At 54.4% G+C, this 21,286-nt stretch overlaps 1 protein-coding gene across 1 annotated transcript in view; it reads right to left on the reverse strand.

The window, feature by feature from the left end:
- LOC140690056 (uncharacterized) overlaps positions 1-21,286 on the reverse strand; it is a 60,572-nt gene that overhangs the window by 17,645 nt on the left and 21,641 nt on the right. The window contains exon 3 of the mRNA XM_072951577.1: positions 19,233-19,305. Coding sequence (XP_072807678.1) covers positions 19,233-19,305 — 73 coding nt within the window. The remainder of the gene's footprint in view (positions 1-19,232; positions 19,306-21,286) is intronic.

Genomic DNA, 21,286 nt, shown 5'->3' on the forward strand with positions numbered 1-21,286 from the left:
GGCACAAGGAACCTTCCTCGCCTGCCAACACTGACCCGTGCCCGGGCAGGAACCAGGAGAGACGCAGGACTGTCCTTTCTCATCCAGCGGGTCCCAGATGACCACTGTCTCCCAGGAGGGCTCTGCTAGGGATGGTCTGCCCCTGACTCCTCACCTCAGGACCCTGAGCTCGAACCCTTAGGAGGCAAACGTTCACCTGAAGAGGGTCTGGCAGGCCGATCTGTCGGGTCCCTCGGGGTGGCTGCTGCCCTCTGGGGTGGGAGAGTGCGCCCAGTGGGCTGACCTCACACAAATATGGCCTGGTCCCTGGTCCCTGGTCCTGGGAACGGGTCCTTCCCTGGTCTACAAAGCAGGCCATGGGCCAGGCCTCACACACACACTTCTGCTTTCCCCGTGACCACACAGAAGGACGTGGTCTAGACAGATCCGCTGGGCGATGCAGGCACCACTTCCTTATGCTCCCAGCGGTCACTGGATGGTGCTGCCCCCACTGCCACTGCCTCCCTTTGGGCTCTATAGTCACGGTCACCCAGTCATGTCCCTGCTGGGACACCTGTGTCACTGTGTGCTGGACAGACTGAGGGAAACAGGCAGGCTTGTGAGCACCTGCTGCAGGCCAAGTCTGGGCACAGCCACAGGGGCCGGCCACACCTGCATCCACCCAGGTGGGCTCCGGGAAGCAGAGGAGATAGTGGGCATCCTCGGCCAGATGCCAGGCATGGCTCTCAGAGCTACACAAATGTCAAGTCTGGGAAACTTTAGAGCCCTCGAGGCCACGGCCCTGGCCCTTCATTTCAGACAGGAGCAAACTGAGGCACAGGTAGCGCTCAGCCCTACCCTGCCCTCCACCTTCACCACCACCTCCACCTCCGATAGGACAGCGCTCCCCTGCACTGGGACCTCGACCCCAATCAAGGACCCTGATGACACTCATGCCAGCCCTACCTCCAGGTGTGGGGGTGATGGGTGTCTGCAGGGAGGAAGTGCTCCTGAAGGAACAGAAAATGAGATCCAACCCCCAGCTGGCTGTGGGGGTACCAGGAGAAGCAGAATTCTCATCCCAATCTTTGACCCTGTCAGTGGCCAATAGGGTTTCCCTCAGGGCTGACACGGTCCCACCCTGTCTACTTTCCAGCAGCCCTTCTGCATCCTTCACGGCCTCCGGGTCCATGGGACCCCATGTCTGGATCTGGAAGCTGGTATGCAGCCCAGAGAGAGGTGGGGAGCAGCCCCTGTGTAGAAGTCATCTATCTCAGGTCTAAGAAGCAGTGTGTCCCAGGGCACCACCGACAATGGTCACCAGGCATCTGACCACCTGACATGGGACTGGAGGCAGCTCCTCCCACCCAGCGGGACCCCTCCCCAGCCAATGGTCACCTCCTCCCCCTCTGGTTACCTTTAGTCTTAGCCTCACTCTTCACCTGTGAGAGGCCAAGGGGACGCATGAGGGAGAACTGACTGCCCCATCGTCGCTGCAGGAGCCCTCCTGGAGCCAAGAAGAGAGTGAGTCAGGGCACCCGTGACCCCAGGAATGTGCTGACATCTCACAGGGATTCTTCCTTCCAGCAACCATTATCATCATCACCTCTATTTCTCAGATAAGAACACTACTGCGAAAGCTTGGAAACTTCCAGAAGCCACGTCAGTGTCTAACAGTGAGGCTGGTGTCCGAAACCCAGCGTCTGACCCCAGGCCTGCCCCCTACACACACCTCATCACTCCTCAGGGATGGAAAGCCAATTCTCCCACTCCCATAGTGGAGACCCTAACCCAGGTGGCCCACATAGAGTTAGTAAATACACCTGGGCGCCTTTAAATCCAGTTTCTCATCAAAATCTCAGATTGTTCCAAGTTAGGAGTCTAGCAAACACTTTGTAAAAGATGGTTCTGACCGAAGACGGCTGCATCTGAATCTCCAGGCCACCAGTGTGTCCCAGCCTCCAGCAGCTGCCTTTCCAAATAAATGCACTTTGCTATTCAGGTCACGCAGGAGTGCACGCCACTCATCTTTTCTTACCAGCTTTAAAAAACGGTATGAGTGAAATGAAATGATTCACACAAACTGCAGTCCTCACAGCGAATGAAGAGCGACTAGATTCATCTCCAGAAGAATGTGGTTTCTGTTCAACATCAACTGTCTCAGACGGGACATTCTGAAAACTCAAGTGGTGGGACAACCTCTGTAGCTGCAAAACTTTGGAAAAGACATCTCTAGAGTGGCTGCTTCATCCTAACCCATGGTCAGAGGGAAGTACCCAGTGGGTGGCTTTGCAGGAGGAGATGGTAATGCCTGGCTGCCCGGGACAGGCTCCAGGCGTGGGATGGCAATTCCACCCAAAGCAGCCAAAGGTGGCAGAAGTTTCTAGAAACATTTCAGCCACAGGGAAGGGAACTACTGAGTGGTAAGGACATCCATCACAAAATTTCAGAACCAGTTTTTTTTTTTCACACTACCTTCTCGACTTGCAGATCGCAAATTTGAAGTGCCTGCCCCAGCTTGCCCGGCCTGCCCCTGACTCCCCCCACCCCTTTGGGAGGTCCCTGGGGTCATTCCTCTTCTGTCCCAAAAAACCAAGGAGAACCACACTGGGCAGCCCTCCCTGCCCGCTACTCCAACCAAACACACACCTGCATGGATCCCACTATCAGTGGCTTACAGGACCCTCAGTCTTCAGTGGGAAACAATGTACTGTCTTCCTGGGGGTGCCTGCTATCCAGCTGCAAAGCCTCCCCCTCCAGGCAAGGGCTGGAACCTGGCCAACAGCATGGCCCATGGATCACACTGTCCCAGGGCAAGTGGCCCTCGGACAAAGTTACCGCTCACTGGTGAGGGCGGGGCCGGGCCTGGCTTTCTGCAGGAGACTGACAAGCTCTGCCACGCTTCTTTCCTCGGACTCCGCAATCCCACAAGTTCCAAAGGACGCCAGCCCAGAACGTTCACTCCGCTCCACTTTTAACAAAAGTGAAAACTTGTCATCTAAACGTATACTCACAGGAACTGGCTAAATAAATACAACACTACAGCCTGCCCAGCAGGCGGCACAGACCATCAAGCCAATGCTTACTCACAAGTACGGACGGACACGATGTATTACTAGATGGAAAGAAGAGATGATAAAACAGCACTGAAATGTAGGCTTATTCACGAAGGAATGAAAAAAAAAGCCATCAAGTCACCCGCCCTTCTGGGTGTGGGCGTCACCACTCGAAACACTCTCTGCAGCCGACTCCCTGATCCCAGCAGGGCAGCACCACCTGCTTTTGCAGGTGAGCTCACTGGGGCCAAGTGGATCTGATCTCAGAGCCAGGGCACCAGGCAGGCTGGCAGTGACCACTGTGCAGGCAGAGGATGGGGGCCGGGTGTGGGGGGAGCTCAGTTCTGGGCAGGGGACTTCCGAGGCATCTTTAATATCTTCTTGGGACTTCTCTGTATTTTCTAACTTGTTTACATTAGAAAATGCATTCTTTTTGTATCTTTCTTACAAAACAGTCATGTCATTTCCAAACAACAGCATTTGCCCATAGGCCACCCCACAGCAAAGAGGAAGGTGGCCCTGAGTCCCCCCAAGAGTGCAGTCCTGCCATCCTCAGGGCCACACCCAGCACTTCCAGTCCTCAGACCAGGACCCGGACTTTCTAGTCTGCAGGGCAACCCTGGTTACTCAAGTCTTTCTCTCTCGGTGTCACACCTCATTCACCTCCACGTCTCTGCTGCTCTGCCCCCATCCCTTTATCCCCCAGAGAGCTTTAAATCAGTCCGGGTGCTGGGCATAGCAGCCTGGGTCCCAGCTCTGGGTCCCCTTACTAGCTGTGTGACTCCAGGTCAGCTACTTGACCCCTGAGCTGTGAGACGGAGCTGGCCTCAAAAAGTGCACGGGCGACTGATAACACCAGTTGGCACGGCCTAACCGACATTCAGCGGTAATACTAAAATCTACTACAGAACGGCCTGGGCCCTTTGCTAAGCCTTTAATGAGATTGTCACAAGGTAGCTGCCTAATCCTGCTAAGAAAGACCAGCTCTGCCAAGTTTCACATTTTGCTCTTTCTACAACTTTTCCCCAAAGAAACTGGTCAGAGAGGGAGAGAGCTTGTCCTTGGCACCCAAGAAATACATCTCTTCTGTGCACCTCCAAGCAGCTCCGGTCTCAGCCTGTGACTCTCACGTCTTGTCCTAAAAGGTGTCACCCTGCAAGGTGGCACCTGCTCGCCTGAGAACACCTGGGGACAAGTGTTGGTGATGTGAGCAACAGACTCATGCAATGACCTAACATCGTATTCCCAAGCAGAAGTGTACGAAGCCCCATGGAAGGGAGGAGGGCCCTGGGGTTGCACAGAGGCAGCCAGTGAAAGCCAAGGCCAGGCAGGAGAGGCAAGCCCTGGCCCTGCCAGTGTACCACGCACACGTGGGGACCTGCACTGCCTTCCTGGTGCCCACACCACAGTCCCGGCCACTCTGCGGCCCTGTCTGCCCCTCATTATCTCTCGTACCCCAAGAGTGAAGCGTATGCAGGGACAGCAGGAGCGGTGCCCAGGGCTGCCAGCCACCTCCACGCCTGCATTCACTCAGTAACCACTTTGTTGACTCACCTCTACATCACTCAGTCACTGGGATGAGTCAGCTGTGGCTCTCCTGAGAATGCTGTCTCTCCAAGAATATAAATCAAGTGGCCCTCACCAATGTAGGATGTGGCTGCCATCAGATTAGCAAGTTTTTAAGTGGTTGGAGTATGTGTCTCTGAAGACATGAAGGAAGGGCCATTAGAGTCCATAATGGGAGAGGGACTGGTACAGAGCAGGGGCCTCCTGAGCCTGGCCACGCACAGCTCTGCCACGCCTCCACCCCCACCCACTGAGGCCCATGTCAGGATGGCCCTGTGAGAGGCCCACAGCCCCCAATCCCACAACACTGGAGTCTGGAGTCTGGGGGGATGAAAGCCCCAGTCAATGCTCATGCGAGGAACGGCCCAGGGGCAAATGCCCACGGGCTCTGTGCAAACAAGACAGAATCAGGGCTCAGGGCCAGCAGAGCACGGCCAGTGCCAACCGCGCAGCTCCCCGTGCTCCTCTGGGCAGCGCTGCCCACACCTGGAGAGCCAGGATGGGACCTCAGGGGGACCTGGGAGCCCACATCCGAGGGGAGAGGCTGTTAACAGCGGATGAAATCATGCCTGACGCGGCGAGAGCCCTGGAACACTAAGATGTAAGCGGTCACCCTCCGGCATCCTCTCCTAGTGACGGCGAGAATGTGAAACCAATGGGAAGCCCACGGGGCTGAGCGGTGCACCCAGGACAGGGGAGCACGGAAGTGGGAAGACTGGAACGCACACCCCACACCACCAAGTGCACCCCTAAGACTTTGGCAGCCAGGGCTTCCCTCCACATTCCTGCCCATTCCAGGCTTCAGTTCCCCTTCGTCGAGGCAGAAGGAGAGCCTGGTCAGGCTCTGTACCCCTCACCCAGTGACCCACACACAGCCCTGCTGCTTCCTGCCAGGAGAATTCTCCATCAAACACAGGGATCAACAGGTTGCCACCACTCACCTGTGGCTCCTTAGAATTCCTTGGGAAAATCTGTGGCCGGATAGGATGGTGGCTTTGAGTCCTGCTCAGATGAGTGAAGGACCTGAGGAAACAGGGTGCTTTTCCATCTCTGCAGCATCTCCAGCAGCCTCCAGGGCCCGTTTCCCCTCCCAGGGAGTCCCGGGCTGCCTCCTGGATGAGAGCTTGGAAACGCCCCTGACAGAGCTCCCACAGAAGCAGCCTGTGTACCCACGGGGACTCCAAGAGCAACACGAAGCCTGGGCTGACAGGTGCATATTCAGAAGGACCTCGCACACGTGTCCGCATGGACACATCACACCTGCGTACACCTGTGCCCACATGCAAAGAGGCTGAGGAGATGGGCGAGAGCGGAGGCCGAGGCAGGCAGAACCCCTGTGCAACCCACGATCCTGGCCCACATGGAAGCCGCTGAAGGCAAGACACGGGCAACGAGAGGTCCCGGGACAGAGGGTGAGTGCGAAGCCCCGAACACAACCTGGCTGACTCTTTTCAACCTGAAAGGTCCCAGGAGGGTCAGCGCAGTGTCCTCTTCAACCACGTCCTGGAGCAGTGTCCCCAGCCAGCCAGCGGCTGGGTCTGAGCCAGCACGGGGAGAGACGGGCCTCACACCCATGACTGTGGGCTGGCATTCAGCTCTGCCTCCTCTGTGCTCTCCCTTGAGTTTCTGGTCAACAAAGCAGCACGAGATGCACTCTGGGGACTCGCATGTCCCGGAAAACAGGCACGGATCTGGTGCTGCAGATTGACGCTTGATAACCACAGGAAAATTAGGTTAGTTTCCAAACTGAGGCTTTAATGAAATGCAAAAACAATCACCTCATGCTCCTTATAAGGTAGCTACTAGCAAAAAACCAGAAAACAAGTGTCGGTAAGAGTGTAGAGACACGGGAACCCTGGTGCACTTGGGGTGGAAGTATGACACGGTGCAGCTACTGTGGGAAACCACGTGGACGTTCCTCAAAACATTAGACACAGAATTGCCACATAATCTATTAATTCCACTTCCAAGTCTACACTCAAATGAACTGAAAGCGGGGTCTCAAATAGGTATTTGCACACCCATGTTCATGGCAGCCTTATTCACAAGCCAAAGGGTGGAAGCATCCCAAGTGCTCACTGATGGAGGAATGGATGCAGAAAACGTGCCCTCTCTGTATCATGTAATATTCCATTCCGGGGCAGGGAAGATGGCATTCGGCCAACGTGCCTCAGGTGTGCCCACCCACAGCCACACTACCACCACCCAGCACTGCACCTGACACCCCGGGGTGCCATGAGCCAACGAGGCGGTCACTCAGAGGTGCAAGGGACTGGGGTGAATGAGAAGACACCAGCGTTTGGGGATCCCTGACATCCAACCTTTCCATGGCTCTTCTCTACAAAACACAAGAGTCACAGAGGAGTCAGAACAGCTCCCCTGCACGTGGACAGAAGTGGAGGGCTGGGCAGCATCAGGGAACATGGGAGACAGCCCTGGAGTACCGGCAGCCCATTCCCCTTCCCGAACCTCTGCCCTCGCTGACTCACCCCTTCCGCCAGAGGCACCCCCCACCCCCACCAGAACAGGCTTCTATGCGTGAAGAACACAGGCAACACTGGCGTGCGGGAGCAGGACTGGGGGCCGTCTCCAATTGTCTGAGTTCCAAGATGGGCCAGACCATGGCTGGGAGATGTAGTGGTACATCTGAAAAGTGGGCTTCCATAGCCTGCACAGTCAGACAGCCTGTCCCATGTCTGCTGGTTCCCACTCCACGGCTGCCCCACTCCCACCATGTGACTGGGGATGCTGAGTGCAAGGTGGGGTCAGGGGCCAGGGGCCAGGGTCTGGACAGCCAGGCTCCAGAAAACTCAAGAAGTGAGGACGTCAGCAAGAGGCTGCTGGTCACCCTGGGGACCAAGGATCCCTCTTCCACCAAGATCTCTAAGCCACACACTCCAGGGTGACACCCAGGCTGATGTCCAGAAGAGACCTGAGCTCAGCTGGAATACATGTTTGTGTGTGACTCACGTAACATATTGGTGTGTGTATGGTGTGTGTGCAGTGTGTGTGCAATGTGGGGTGTGTGTGGGTGTTCATGTGTGTGTTTTTCTTAAAGAAAGTAAGAGCTGACTGAGAACCCTGGAGCCAACAAACTAGCTACACACAGGTGCTATCGGTTAAAAGAAAAAGAGACCTGACGGGGTCACAGCTCTCCTGGTTTACTGGGAGAGATTTTCCCTCAGGGTGGGGTCTGGGGGAGGCTCCTGATGCGGTCTTCACCTGAAAGGGAAAGTTATCAACAGTACCTCTGGTGGAAAGTGTAACAATTTCCAAAAGCTCGTTCCTACATAGACCCCCACCCCCTTCCATACACACACAGCTGAGACCACAGTCAAATCCCACCCCAGAGAGGGCACTGCCACCAAAAACCAAGTTCACAGGGGTACGCCCTCCAGCAGACCCAACCCTGTAAGGATGAGCAGGGGGCGGGGCTGCTGGCATTAACACTCAGGCCTTCTAGCTTTCAGGAAAAGGCACAGAACAAGCCAAAAACATCCATAAAGGAAACACATTTGCTGACCATCGACACAGAGCTAATCTATAGCTGTACAGATGCTTCTTGAAACCCATGGCCCCACTGCGGGGCTGAAACAGTGAACCCCACAGAAACACAAGCTGGAAAAGTCGTGCCCCAAGTCCCAGAGCCGGACTGCAGGGCCCCACACAGGAAACCAGCAGCCGCCCGGCGAGCACCAAGGATGGGGCGGCCACAGGGCCTCTGGTCAGGATGGCTCTGGGCCCTGCTCGCGCCTTCTGTTTCATTCACACGGTCCTGCGTCCTCTCGGTCGTGCGTACCCGGGGCCCCATGGCCTGGGCCTGGGCCGAATGCATGAGCACCCCATGCACAGTGCACTCCTGGGCAGACCCCTGGGGTGGGAAAGGATGCTGGCCGGCTTGGCCAACACTGACTGCTCCTGCCCTCTCTGAGAAGCTGAGGTCAGGGCAGAGCCCCAGCGCACTTCCCACTCCCACCCGACGTGTCCCCGGACACACACCCCCCCCTCCTTCCCTGCCATTGTTAAATCCTACCACCTTCTGCAAGCCAGCAGCTCTTCCAGCCGCTCCCGAGCTGCTCTTCGGTCTAAACCGGGCAGTGACTGCGGTCTAGATGGTGTGACACAAAGCTCCCTCCCAGGCCAGCAGCAGCGACAGCCCCGTCCCGTGGGCTCCCGCACCCTCTGCGTCTCCGCAAGCTGTGTCTGTGTAAGCCCCCAGGTGATTCTTACCTAAAGTCTGAATACCACCGGCCTGTATGACGCAATTTCACGCTACATCCTACACTTTCTCTGCTGCTCGGTAAGGGCTTCATTTATCTTGCCTCTGTAAGTGGTTGTGAAGCTCCCTTGAGCCCAAAACCGCTTCTTAAGGGAAAGACATTGGTTTCCTATGGCTGCTGTAAAATAAATCACCACAAGCTTGGTGGCTTAAAACAACACAAATTTGTTATCCCAACAGTTCTGGTGGTCGGAAGTGTGACGTGGGACTCACTGGGCTAAAACCCAAGGGTTGGCTACATTCCTTCCGGAGGCTCCAGGGAGAATTGTCACCTTGCCTCTTCCAGCTTCCAGAGGATTCCTGCATTCCTCGGCTGGTGGCTCATTCCTCCACCTCAAAGCCAGAGAAGAGGACAAGCCAAAGTGGCTACTTTGGCATAAGGAGTATTTTGAGCTGAAGGCACCCGAGATCAGCAGACACAAGAGGAATGCCCTCCTCCAGCTGCCTGAAAGCAGGACATACATTTCTCTCTGTAAGAGTGGACCAGGGACGGCACTGAGATGCGCCTGCATAACACCCTTCCTAAACATTCTTCACCTACCCTACCTTCCTGGTCACCTTCCCACAGTTTACTTTCCAAGGAACTCAACCCCCCTCCCTTCGTCCTGTCACTTCATAGTTTATCGCCCTTTGTTACAATGATATATAAGCCCTAAGCCTAACTGCTTCTTTGGGTTTTTACTTCTTTTGCCTAAAGCCCCCACGCATGTAACGATATTACAATTTGTATATCTTTTCCCCTGTTAATCTGTTGTCAGTTTAATTCACAGCCCCAGAAAATGAACCTAAGAGTAGAGGAAAAGCTCTTCCTCTCCTACATCATCAGTACAGCATCTTCGCTCCTCTCTGCCCTCCTGATTCTCTCATTAAGAACCTTATGATAACCTCTAGGGCCTACCCAGATCAACAATGATCATCTCCCTATCTGAAGGACCTTAATTTAGTCAAACCTGCAAAGTCCCTTTACCACGTAAAGTAACACATTCACAGGTTCCAGGGATTAGAATGTGGACGTCCTGAGGGACCACTTTTCTGCCTCCTGCAGACCCCTACTGCTATTCGGTAACGTGGCCCCATCTGGGCACAACTCCCAACTTATCTCCTAGAAAAAAATCAGATTTTTAAGTGGTCTCCCATCTTCTGAAAAGTAATTTAAGTTGTAATTTTTTAATCCTGGGAAGTGCAAACAAAACCTTTCTTGCCTTGTGAGGGCTGAGTCAGCCAGAGACTTGAGAGCTCAGAGTCTGCCAGGTGCCATGCTGGGCTCCCGCACAGGCTCCATGGGGGTGATGCCAACAGTGTGGGCGATGCCAACTCAAAAATCCAGGCTAGGACAAGTCAGGAGAAGGGCAGCTGGCAAGTAGTGTTAATTGTAAGAATGCTGGGTGAATGAAAATGCAACTAACTGTTACCTGAAAATAAGAAGGCAACCACACATTCCAGGGCAATCTTGACTTGATGAGTCATTCAGATGTAAATTTGACCCCAATTTGGAAGGATTACAAGCACCCCCGTTCACAGCCCTAGTTTGATGTTAATCATAACCTCAGAATTCTTCTTCCACAGTTGCCAGCCTGGGCACTTTCCTGCCACTGTCTCTTTTTATGCGGCCCCTAAACACTGGCACTTTTTCAAGCAGGCACAGAGGAGTCTCTGGTGTGGTTCTGGCCCTCTCCCCCGGCCCAGCCCCCAGGGACAGTGCCCTGCCCAGTTCTCTGACTCTCACGCACTTGAGTCCGAAAGGACACGCACCTGGTGTGCACCTCACTTGACAAAACTACATGTGAACGAAAAACACCGCAAGCCATATAAGTAAACAAAGAATGCTGTGGCCATCAAGTCATCAGCCAACTCAGGATGCAGACAAGCAGGCAGCCTGGCCTCTGCAATCAACCCCAGTGGTGTCCCCTGAGGGAGCTCAGGATGTGACATAACAGGATACAGGCCCTAGATGGCCAGGTGCAGGTCAAAGGGACAACTACAATAAGCCCAGACATTTGCTCCTTCCCATACACAGAAAAGCACTAGATTCTTTAACTTGAGGTGTCTGGCTTTCTTTAGTTTACAGTAATCTTTCAGTGTTCCCACTATCTGGTCTTTGTTGTAAAACTCCGATATATCCTGGCTGCTCCCCTACCTCTTTGAAGCAGTCTCTCAGAGGGCTATGACAGGCTGTCATCCTGGGCTCAAAGGGGTTCCAGTCCTCAGAAATGTCCCCCGAGTAAGACATAACTCTCGACTTTTAGGCTGTGCATTTATTTCACAGTCAACTTACATTAGAAGGAAGACCCTGGACGGTAACTACGTCTGCTACTGTGTGCAAAACCCCCAGGGCCTTGAAGCCAGTCTTGCAGCTTCCACCCATGCTCAGCCTGCTGCCAGCCACTGGACAGCTTGGCATGGTGACCCCCTTCCCCTACGGTCACACCTATAGGTGGCAGGGCCCTTGGAGCGCATGCCTTCAACTGCTTCTTGCCAAGCACACGTCAAAAGAAGGGACCAAAAAAATCAAAGCAATCTGAACAATAAAGGAAGGTGGCGAACGCTCCCAGTCCCCTGTCCAGCCCCGTGTCGACATCTGCTGGGACACGTCCACAGGGGCCTGAATCAGCTGCCCAGGAAAACCACCAGGAGCATCCCCCAGCCAGCGGTGCACCTGCCCTCCCCTGGATCCTTGCTGCCCAGCTGGACAGACAGATGGACGTCTCACAAAGTCCCCTGTCCTCGTGAAGGGTGGCCGGTCACTCAGGCCTCGGTCACTCAGGGAGGGGGAGAGAGTGATGCCTGCCTGCTTACTCAACCCACTCCCACCCAGCCGAGCCGGGAGAACTGGGAAAACAAAAACCGGCCTATACGAATATTAAGAAAATACTGGGAGGTACTAGGTATGCAGCTTCACTGTACACAACCGCTGATCAACAAAACAGGGATGCTGGCACGACATCACAATTAGTCAGAGGATTAAACAAGGTCACACAGGTCAGACACCGAGAACAAAAATCGAACTCTGACCTTTACACATTCTTCTACCCAGCAGTTTGCAAATCCTTTTGCGTTTTCCTAGTAGAAAATAACAAGTCGTGCCATCCGGAAAAAAAGAAAATGCTGGGCCTCTTGGAATCAAACCCTGAAGAGCCAAGCCCCTGACTCCCAGCCCAGCTGGCCTCACCTCTCTGGGGGAAGCACTTGCCAGCTGGCTCCCTGACCCCACGATGGGACAGCACTCAGGACACGGTGTGGCTCAGCCACCTCATCCTCACGAGGAGCTCTGCTGCCGAGGGCGTTGGTCCTGACACCGCAGGGTCTCCAGGGCACAGCCTGGCTGGGGCCACGGGGACAGGACGCAGGCAGCTGGGCCCACTCGGGCCATGACAAGGCGCCGTTCAGCAGTGGGACAAGGCCCCGCAGTGGGCATCCCTCGGGCCGTGGAACACGCCGGCCCCACTCTTCTCCCTTTCAGTATCCAGCTGTGCAGGATGTGGGCCTGAAGGTTCTCCTGTGTGGGCTCATTCAGGGGTGCGGTGCAGGGTGAGGAGCTCCTCTCCCCCGAGGAGGAAGGCGCCTTAGAGCTGGGCAGGGATGGAGGATGGGCCCTGCCCAGGGTGGGCCCCTCGGTGCCTGGGGATCACACAAACCCAGCCACGCAGTCACCGAGGGCCTCAGGGCTCTGGAGGGAGGATGAGGAGCTGGCCCTGTTCCTGCTCACCTGCAGGGTCCTGGGCAAGCCCCTCAGCCCCTCCTAGTGGCAGGGTCGAGCCTTGGAAACGGGGAGAGTCAAAGCATCTGGTTGCAGGGGCTGCACAGTGGCGGTGAGGGAAAACGGGGAGGTGGGGCGACCAAAACAAACGCAGAAAGCCGTGTCGGCCAAGGAGTGTCTGTATCTTCTGCCTACTGACCGCTGTCCACCAGCATGCCCGCCCGTGAGCGGGCCTAACCCGGGGACTGTCACTCCATGTCTGTGAGTGGCGACGGGGCAGGGGCACTCGAGCCACCCTGTGGGGCCTGGAAGGGGGCACAGTGTGCAGATGGTGGTGCCCACCCCTGGTCCTGAACAGGCGTGAGGAGCTGGGCAGCGGGCAGGGAGGCAGGCCCACGTCTGAGCACAGGCCCAGCCTCCCAGACACGGCCTCCGACCGGCACCCAGGACCCCCGACCCCTACCTCCCCTCCCCACAGGCAGCAGCACCTCCAGCTCGACTGCTCCCATGGGCAATTCAGGCTCTCCAGCTTAGGATGCCATGGTGTCTGGTGACAGCAGGCGGCAACCCACGTGTGCCGTCCGCAACGGGCGTGGGCTCCCGCTGTCCACCTCTGGTCACACGGTCACCGGGATGGAGGCCTGGCTGACAGGTCCAGTGATGAAGGAAGCTGGGACGTGACGTGGACACAGGTGACTGCCTCACACCCTGAGTGTCTAACCCTCGGTCATAAGCTGGATAGGGACTGGCCGCACCCATCTGACAGAGCAACACTGGACAAGAGGTCCATGCTCCAGCAGGACAGAAACTTGCTCGGTCCCAGAGCTCAACTCTAAAATCCCTTCAACACAGCAACCAAGGTCCAGCTCCATCCCACCTGCTGAAACAGCCAGCGCCCAGGCCACTGCCAGCACACGCTCTTTGCTCTTTCTAATTGGACGGTTCCTAACGACCCACAGAGGCAGGGGGAGGGGGTGAACCTGCGTGAGATGCAGTGAGGTGGTGACGAGGACCGAAGCAGGCAGACTCTGCAGGGAGGGAACTCACCTGACCCCAGGCACCGGTCCCAGTGACCTGGCTGGGACCACCTGCACAAGGGGCTATCACCCAGGAGGGCAGGGAGGAGGCAGACGGGGAGTGACTGCCGGTGCCTCCCAGGGCAGCCCACAGCTGTTTCAGCATCTCTGTTTCCCACTACACACAGCTCGACTGGCACGTGCCTGAAGGAAGCAGCTACGGACTTGCCTTTCATGACAGGTGACACTGGAGAGCTCGCGCATTACTATCACCCCCTCCCCGGTCAGGGCACTAGGAGCCGTCACGTGGCCTTCCCACCCCTGCTGGCCACCGCCTCTGGGCTCTGACTGACGCGGATGCAGTCGCTCTGTGCTTTCAAACTTCCTGGTGTCTATTAAACGTGAACAGCTCTGCAAGGAACACTGTCTCTCTTCTGGGTCACAGCAGCACATGAGAAATTATAATGATGCCAAACGCCTGCCGTATCCCAGAGGAGTGGGGAGCTTGCAGCAGGGTGAGGACAGGCGCCAACACGATCTGAAACATCAGAAGAAGCCATCTGGCCAGCGTCACCTGCTCTTCTGGCTGGAAGAGTTCAAGGAAAATTTCGGGAGACAAACGATTTTCACGTCCACGGGCACCTACAAGAATTGGCACTGCCCCCGCCCCTACCCAAGCTCCCCTGTCAAAACCCACTCCTGTGGGGCTATGGCCCATTAAGGCCCAGAGGGCATCAGCACTAGACACTGCCAGGCACAGCTGCGGTCCTGAGCCTTCCCTCCTCAACCTTTCCCAGTAAGAAAGCAGATCAGACCAGCAGGCACAGATTCTGGGTCAGCGCTAGGACCTGGTTCACCTGCTGCTGGGAAACACCAACCTGCAGTCAGCTAGGACCGCCTGCAAACCCCAGGGACAGCCTATCACAAGCAGCCGACCCCCATGACTACAGGACCCGTATCGCCCAGGAGGAACACGACTCACAGTGAGCAGACACCTCCCCTGTGGCAGGACCAGCTGCTCCCCATCCTCCGCTCTCCTTCCTACCCGGCCTGCTCCCCATCCTGCTCCCCCAGGGAGCCTCCTGGTTCGCCTTCCACGGACCACAGAGAAGAAATGTGTGGTCCGGTTATTCCTGCAGAGCCTCCAGTCACACAGCTGTCTGGGGGCCAAATGAGCCTGCCCTGCGAAACGCATGAACCCCACCCGAGCATGACTGCCACGCATGAAGCAGGCCAGGCCACCAGCAGCCACCCAAGGAGGACTCTGTGGGGCACAGAGCGACAGGACAGCCCTGTGCCCGCAGCACTTACACCCACCTCCCACCTCCTGGGCCCAGCTTCCTCATGTGAGTCTGTCAGTTGTCAGTCCCGTGTGGGGTCAGGTGCACAAAGCTCAAGGCACACCTCCACCTGCCGTGTGGGTGGGGCCGGGGCCATGGAAGGGGAAGCACAGGCCCCGACCTCATCGGGCTCCCAGCGAGAGTGGGGCCGGTCCAGCTCGGGCAGCACTGTGCAAACCGGCACAGAGGGCATGTGGGGGGACACAGGGCTTTCAGGGAGCCAGAAGGCATCTGGGGGACATCGGGTGCTGCTGTCCAGGGGGCCTGAATCGGTGCCCAGGTGTGAGGGCCTGAGGGCAGCCATCAGACACAGGGTGCCTGGATACAGTAACATCTGCACAGGCCAAGGGCACGTGCATCTCGCCATGTACAAAGTCACCACACGCCACAGCAAGTCCTCGACACACAGGCTAAGCAAGTGCAATGTGTTATCTTTTCACTCCCCCCGTGATAAACTTGTTCTCTGTTTAGTGCCTTATTCCTTGGATGCTACTCGTTCACTTGTTGAGTAAGTTTTCAAAATTCTGCATGCACAGAGGAGTCATTTTATGGAACGCGATGGACTTTGGGTCCTTTTTCACCTCACTCCTCCCTCCAGCCTCCACCAGACCTTCCTGCCCCCTGCCCCATCGTTCATCCACCCAAATCTTCCTCTGCCCCGGAGTCACGAGGCACACGTGAATGTGGCCACAAAACACACTATACATATAGCTGGTACCAATGTGATGCTGGCACGTGGAAGACCAACAGGGCCGTGGGATGGTTCTCCAGAACCACTGAAGGGATCAGTTTACATGAGACCACAATACAACAGAGTTGACGTTCAATTCATTGGTCAAAGAATGCATTATTGAATAGTTAGCTCTGGCACAGTGGAAGGAAATAAAACCAGACTCCCCCTTTTTCAGGCATCTTATTCCATATGAGGCACAAGCATTTCAGACATGCTCAAGAGCAGAACTTGTACACAAAACAACAGAACGTCTGCCAGCAAAAGTTGTCAGCAAGACTTCCAGGGGCGGGAGAGGGTTATACGGTGGTCCCTCCTCTCACCAGACCCCTGGCAGCAGTTCCTCAAAGCCGCTGCTGATCCTCAGGCTCGGCAGGCCCACCAGCATGCACAGAACAGAGCTGTAAAGGGAAGATCAGGCCGGACGCACTGCACATTTCTGTATCCACAGAAAACAAGGAGACAAAAGCCCGGACAACAGGGAGCCCAGATTATGGGCAGCCTGTACAGCGGGGCGCTGGGATAGCCTTTCAGGGGAGCAGCGTGCTCACCAAAGCAGAGCTGGGTTGCCTATGCAGGGGCAACATGATCTGAGCACAGAATTCATTTCTTGGATGAGGCCCGGCAGTCCGTGTAACTCTCAGCAGAAATGCAAAAACAACAGCGCTCAGATCTGGCTTCAGAGTACCCTCAAAGCCTGATACTCCTGTTCCTCATCTGTGTCTCCTAACCTGCGGGCTGGGCGGTGACAGAAGGGGGAACCCAAATGCAGAGGGCACTGCGGAACAGTCTAGGTCTGTCCCTGCCACAGAAACACCAGGCGGGCCGCACCTGTGAGCCACGTGCATGATCTCAGATGAGACTACCAGTCACACTGCGAGTGAAAACAGATAGGTGAGGTTAGTGTTGATAGAACGTTTCACTTAACCCAACACCTACCCAGCAAACAGCTGACTCAGTGCATTATTAATACGTCGACCAGCGTGGAGAGGGTGGCGCTCAAGGGTAGAGTATGGGCGTAGCGTGCACGAGGTCCTGGGTTCAATCCCCAGTACCTCCAATAAAAATAAACATATTTATCTAACCCCCCCAAAAAAAAACCAAAAATGAAGGAAAAAAAAATACGTGGACATGGATAAGATATCCCATAGCCACTTCTGTGTCTAGGTCTTCACAGCCTGCCATGTATTAACGCCGGCCACAAGTGGAGCCCTCCTCGGCCTGTGCAGTGTCAGCCACGGCACTGGACAATGTGGGTCCAGGTGTGGCTGACAGCTTGGAAGCTCCCGGTCACTATAAATGGACCCTGCACGATCAGAGGTGAGCGGCGGGGAGGGAGGGAGGTCCTGGATGCAGCCCTCTGTCCACCTCGGTCCTGGCTCCTCGGAGCCCTGTCCTCAGCAGGATGGATGGAGCACCAGCATCCATGGGAGGTCTCTCACTACAGACTGACCGGGGCTGGCCCCTGGCCCTCAGGCTCTCCGTCGTGTTACGGTGGCTTTTGGACACACCGCTCTAACGTGCCTCCTTGTCAGCGACCTGTGGTTCCTGTCATATAATCTGTACCGTAGGCTTTGACGGGACACATTCAGACTTATACAAAGCATGGATGAGCCTTAGGGAAGAGTTAGTCGTGTGCAGTTTTTACATTAACGAGTCATGATCTTTCAGTCCCTCAGGCCGGTCTTCAGAGACTAAGAGCTCAGACCACTCACCATTAGTTGGAGCAGCACCCACGAGACCCTGGATGCTCTTAGGGGGTGATGATGGGAGGCTGCTCAGGTGACAGCCTCGCAGGGCTGCACCCAGGACACCAAAGAAACCCTCTCTGGCCTTCTGACACACGCAGAAGTAATTAACTCCCATTTCACTGTCACCTACCCCTACAGTTGTCCCACTCTCAGCTCCGCAAGACGCTGAATGCCATTTGCGAAAAACAAACTACATCTCCTGCAGACAGGCCTATCTCATATCTGTGGAGCCCCTTACCTCTGGGGGCCACCCTGGTACCCAGGCAGCACACGGCACGACTGGTTAAGACTAAGACTGCAAGACTGTTAACGCCCAGACTGCACCAACATAAAAGCATGCAGAGTAACTCACTTTCTCCACTCAAGTTCCCCCTATAAACAAGACCATTAGGATTGAAGACTTCGGATCTATGGGGAAGGAATCGCAGGTGAGACATAAAATCGTACCCCGAGGCAGACATCCACGTTCTGAACCCCACCCTGGGAGGTTGCAGAGCCCCTCAGGGCCCCTCCTGTTTCAGGATTCGAGGACGCTTGTGGGCCACACAGCGGGCACCCCAGTAACCCTGACCACCCCGTGTCTTGAAGCCGGGCCTCCCAGACCACCTGGTCCCTGCTCCCACAGGAGGACACACGATCCCAGCGGTCAGCTCCTCACAGAGGCTGACCCTGATACATGGCACATCCTAGGACTCTCATCGTAGAGACAGATGGACGGATGGAGCACAGTGGTAACGGAAGGACACGCCTGCTCCGTCCTCAAATAAAGAACCCACCGATGTGACATTTCCCTATGAGCTACTTCACTTCAAACTGGCATTTGAATCCTGAAATGAGTTGTTTTCTTCACTTCAATATACGCTGTAGACTATTGTTTACTCTTCCTAAGCCTTTCCTTTTCACTGTGTTTTGTAAGTGGACTGCTTATAACGTCAAAGGTAAGGCCAGGGGAAGAGTCCTAACCTGGCGGTGGGAGTTGGGCATTTTAGGGCCAATGAGTCAGGGCAGAGTCAGGAGCGCAGGGACCGAACACGGAACGATCCCTCTGAGAACAGTTCAGTCGGCCGGATGGGCATCTGGAGACAGTGCGGTACGTAAATGTCCTACACAGGGAATGTAAAAGCCACTCCTGGGAGCTCCCTCTAACGCAAGCGCGTCTGGACAGACCTTCAATTGAGGTCTCTCTCCGGGACACGCGCTGACATCTGCGGGTCTGAGTGCCTGTGCACCCCCTCATCCAGGGTGGAACGCGCCTGACAGGGCTGGCACCTGGTCCTCCCATCGCCCTCCTCCACCGCCGTGTCCAGAGCTGCCAGCAGGGGTCCTGGTCACTGTCCTAGCTCTCCTAGAAACTTAATTCTTAGGCTGCTGGCCCCCAGCCCAAACAGATAGGATGGCTCCCTCTGAAGGCCTCTTCTCTCCTGGCTCAATCAGAGCACGTAAACGTGATGGAAATTCAAGACGTGTCCATGGCGGCCCCGGAGCTGAAGATGGCCCCTCCACGGCAACAGCAGGTACCGAAGCTTTAAACCCTGGTTTAGGTCTGAGGGCCGGGGTGTGAGGCTGGGGGACCTGGGTTGTGAGCCCATGCAGGGGAGGGGCACCAAAGGCAGTGACGGAGAGAACACCGGGAGGCTCTGAGCCAGCATTCACGCTAACACTGGGCAGCGACCCGACTCAGCAGCCTGGCCCTTCCCCTCCTATCCCGGAAGCTGGCGCTGACTACGGACGCCCATCCCTGGGCCCGCATCTTCAGCGTGGCCCCAGCAGCCCTTCTTCTGCCCTCGCCACTCTCTGCAGGTGGATGTCATCCCCTACCTGATGATCGGCGTTGTCAAACAGTTCAGCAACGGGGGTGTGGCTTCTTTCCACCACCTGCTGATGGCACAGTCTGAGACAGAGTGAGAAAAGGGGGCGTGTTAGCAGAGCAAACCGTGAGCCAGAAGCCCCTTCCCTCCTTCCCAACACACACACACACACACACACCCAGTGATGAATGCTAATGAATGCTTAATAAAATACTGTCCAGGGGTGGGTAGGAAAGCTTTCATTATGGAGTTTCACAGTTTACCTGGTGTAGTTATTCTCAACATGACTTAATTTCAGCGTCACAGAGCTGGGAAGAGAGATGCACCACTGACCATCCCAAGCTAGTACAAGCCAGTTCCAGGGCACCCCATCCCCTTTCATATGAATATGTGCACAAAATCCAAGTGCACCCTGACTAAAACCCTGAACTCTCACTCCAAATGAACAAACAAAACCACACTAGACATTGCCAGAACATATTTCAGAACATACAATATACACTAAACACACCCATACAACTGCTACCTGAAATCCAAACAGACATAGAAACCACCTCTTACTGCCTTGTTTCTTATACAAATCCATACCCACCTTGAATGTGCTCGAATATAAACCCATGCACACCACACATATGTGCACAACAAATACTCTATAGACACACAGGCCCTAAAAACTCACCAAGTGTACAACTGACTCAGGAACCAACCCCCAAAATACTGACACACAATCCCAAAGTCCTAAAATACATGTATTTCAAAATTCCTCACCACACAAACCACACAGCCTCTGTTTGCAAATACACACACGAAACATCTCCAGTCTCTCAGAATACACACCCATAAGCCCCATAAACCTAAATACAGTCACAAACAACTCACATTACTAAATGTACGAAAGACTACCTCACAAATATTGAAAACACAGACAAGCAATTCCACCAGGTTCTTCAACCATTTCATTCCAGAAGTAACACAAAGAGAATCCCTGAATGCTTTAATACACACAAAATCCTTATGCACACACTCACAAACTATCCATCAATATACACCCATCACCCTCCGATACACACAAGACACGGAAACAACAATATATTGGAAAGTATATTAGATTTAACCAGAAAAAAACCTAAAAGCATTTTCATACATGAAGACAGATTCCGTTAGTATTAAGCTGTGTAACACATCTCCAAAAAGGTTTAAATGCAACAAAAAACAATGGTTTCCTGTGGGGAAGAGGATTCGGATGACAGGGGAAAAGAGATGGGAGGAGGACTCATGACGGCATATTCCACTTCGCACAGTATCACTCTGAACCATGCAAAGGTACTACTTGTTCAAATACTATATTACAATCATTTAAAAAGTCAAAGTTAAATACTTAGCAACAATATAATACATTGAGAAACAGAAACGAGTGATTTCTCTTCTTAGACACATGGGCTGCATGATCATTTTTTGACGGACTGGGGCTTTCCAGCAGAAATGATCATTAGTAAGGCTGGTCCTGCTGGAGATTGGTTGGCACAAAAGGACTGCTTCCTTACGAATGCTGTGCAGACAGAACGGAACACACAATCTTCATTTCAAACGCTCGGTTTCATGGAGCCATAAATACCCAAGGGTCTAGCAGACTCCTAAGTTCAGAATTTTTTCAAAGTCTAGTTTCTGTTCAAGTCAGTCAAGAGCCAGGAAGGAAACAGAGTGGGTTGAGGGACACAAAACTAGGTTGACGGACAAAGAAATGAAATAAAGGGAACATCGAGTAAAACCTTCGTGCTATGAGTCTAAAAAACAATTCATAAATTGCCAAAAGCCTTAAACATAAAACAAGACACTATAAAACTCTTAGGCAAAATAGTATCGGACGTACATCTCAGCAATGTCCTCCTAGGAGACTCAACCCAAGCAACAGAAATAAAAGCAAAAATAAACAAAAGGGACCTAATTAAACTCACAAGCTTTTGTACAGCAAAGGAAACCGTAAGCAAAACAATATGACTACTTAGATAATGGAAGAAAATATTTCAAAAAGACGAGACTAACAAGGGATTAATTTCTAGAATA

This window comes from Vicugna pacos, chromosome 28 (genome assembly GCF_048564905.1).
Source record: "Vicugna pacos chromosome 28, VicPac4, whole genome shotgun sequence".
In the NCBI taxonomy this organism is placed as follows: Eukaryota; Metazoa; Chordata; class Mammalia; order Artiodactyla; family Camelidae; genus Vicugna; species Vicugna pacos.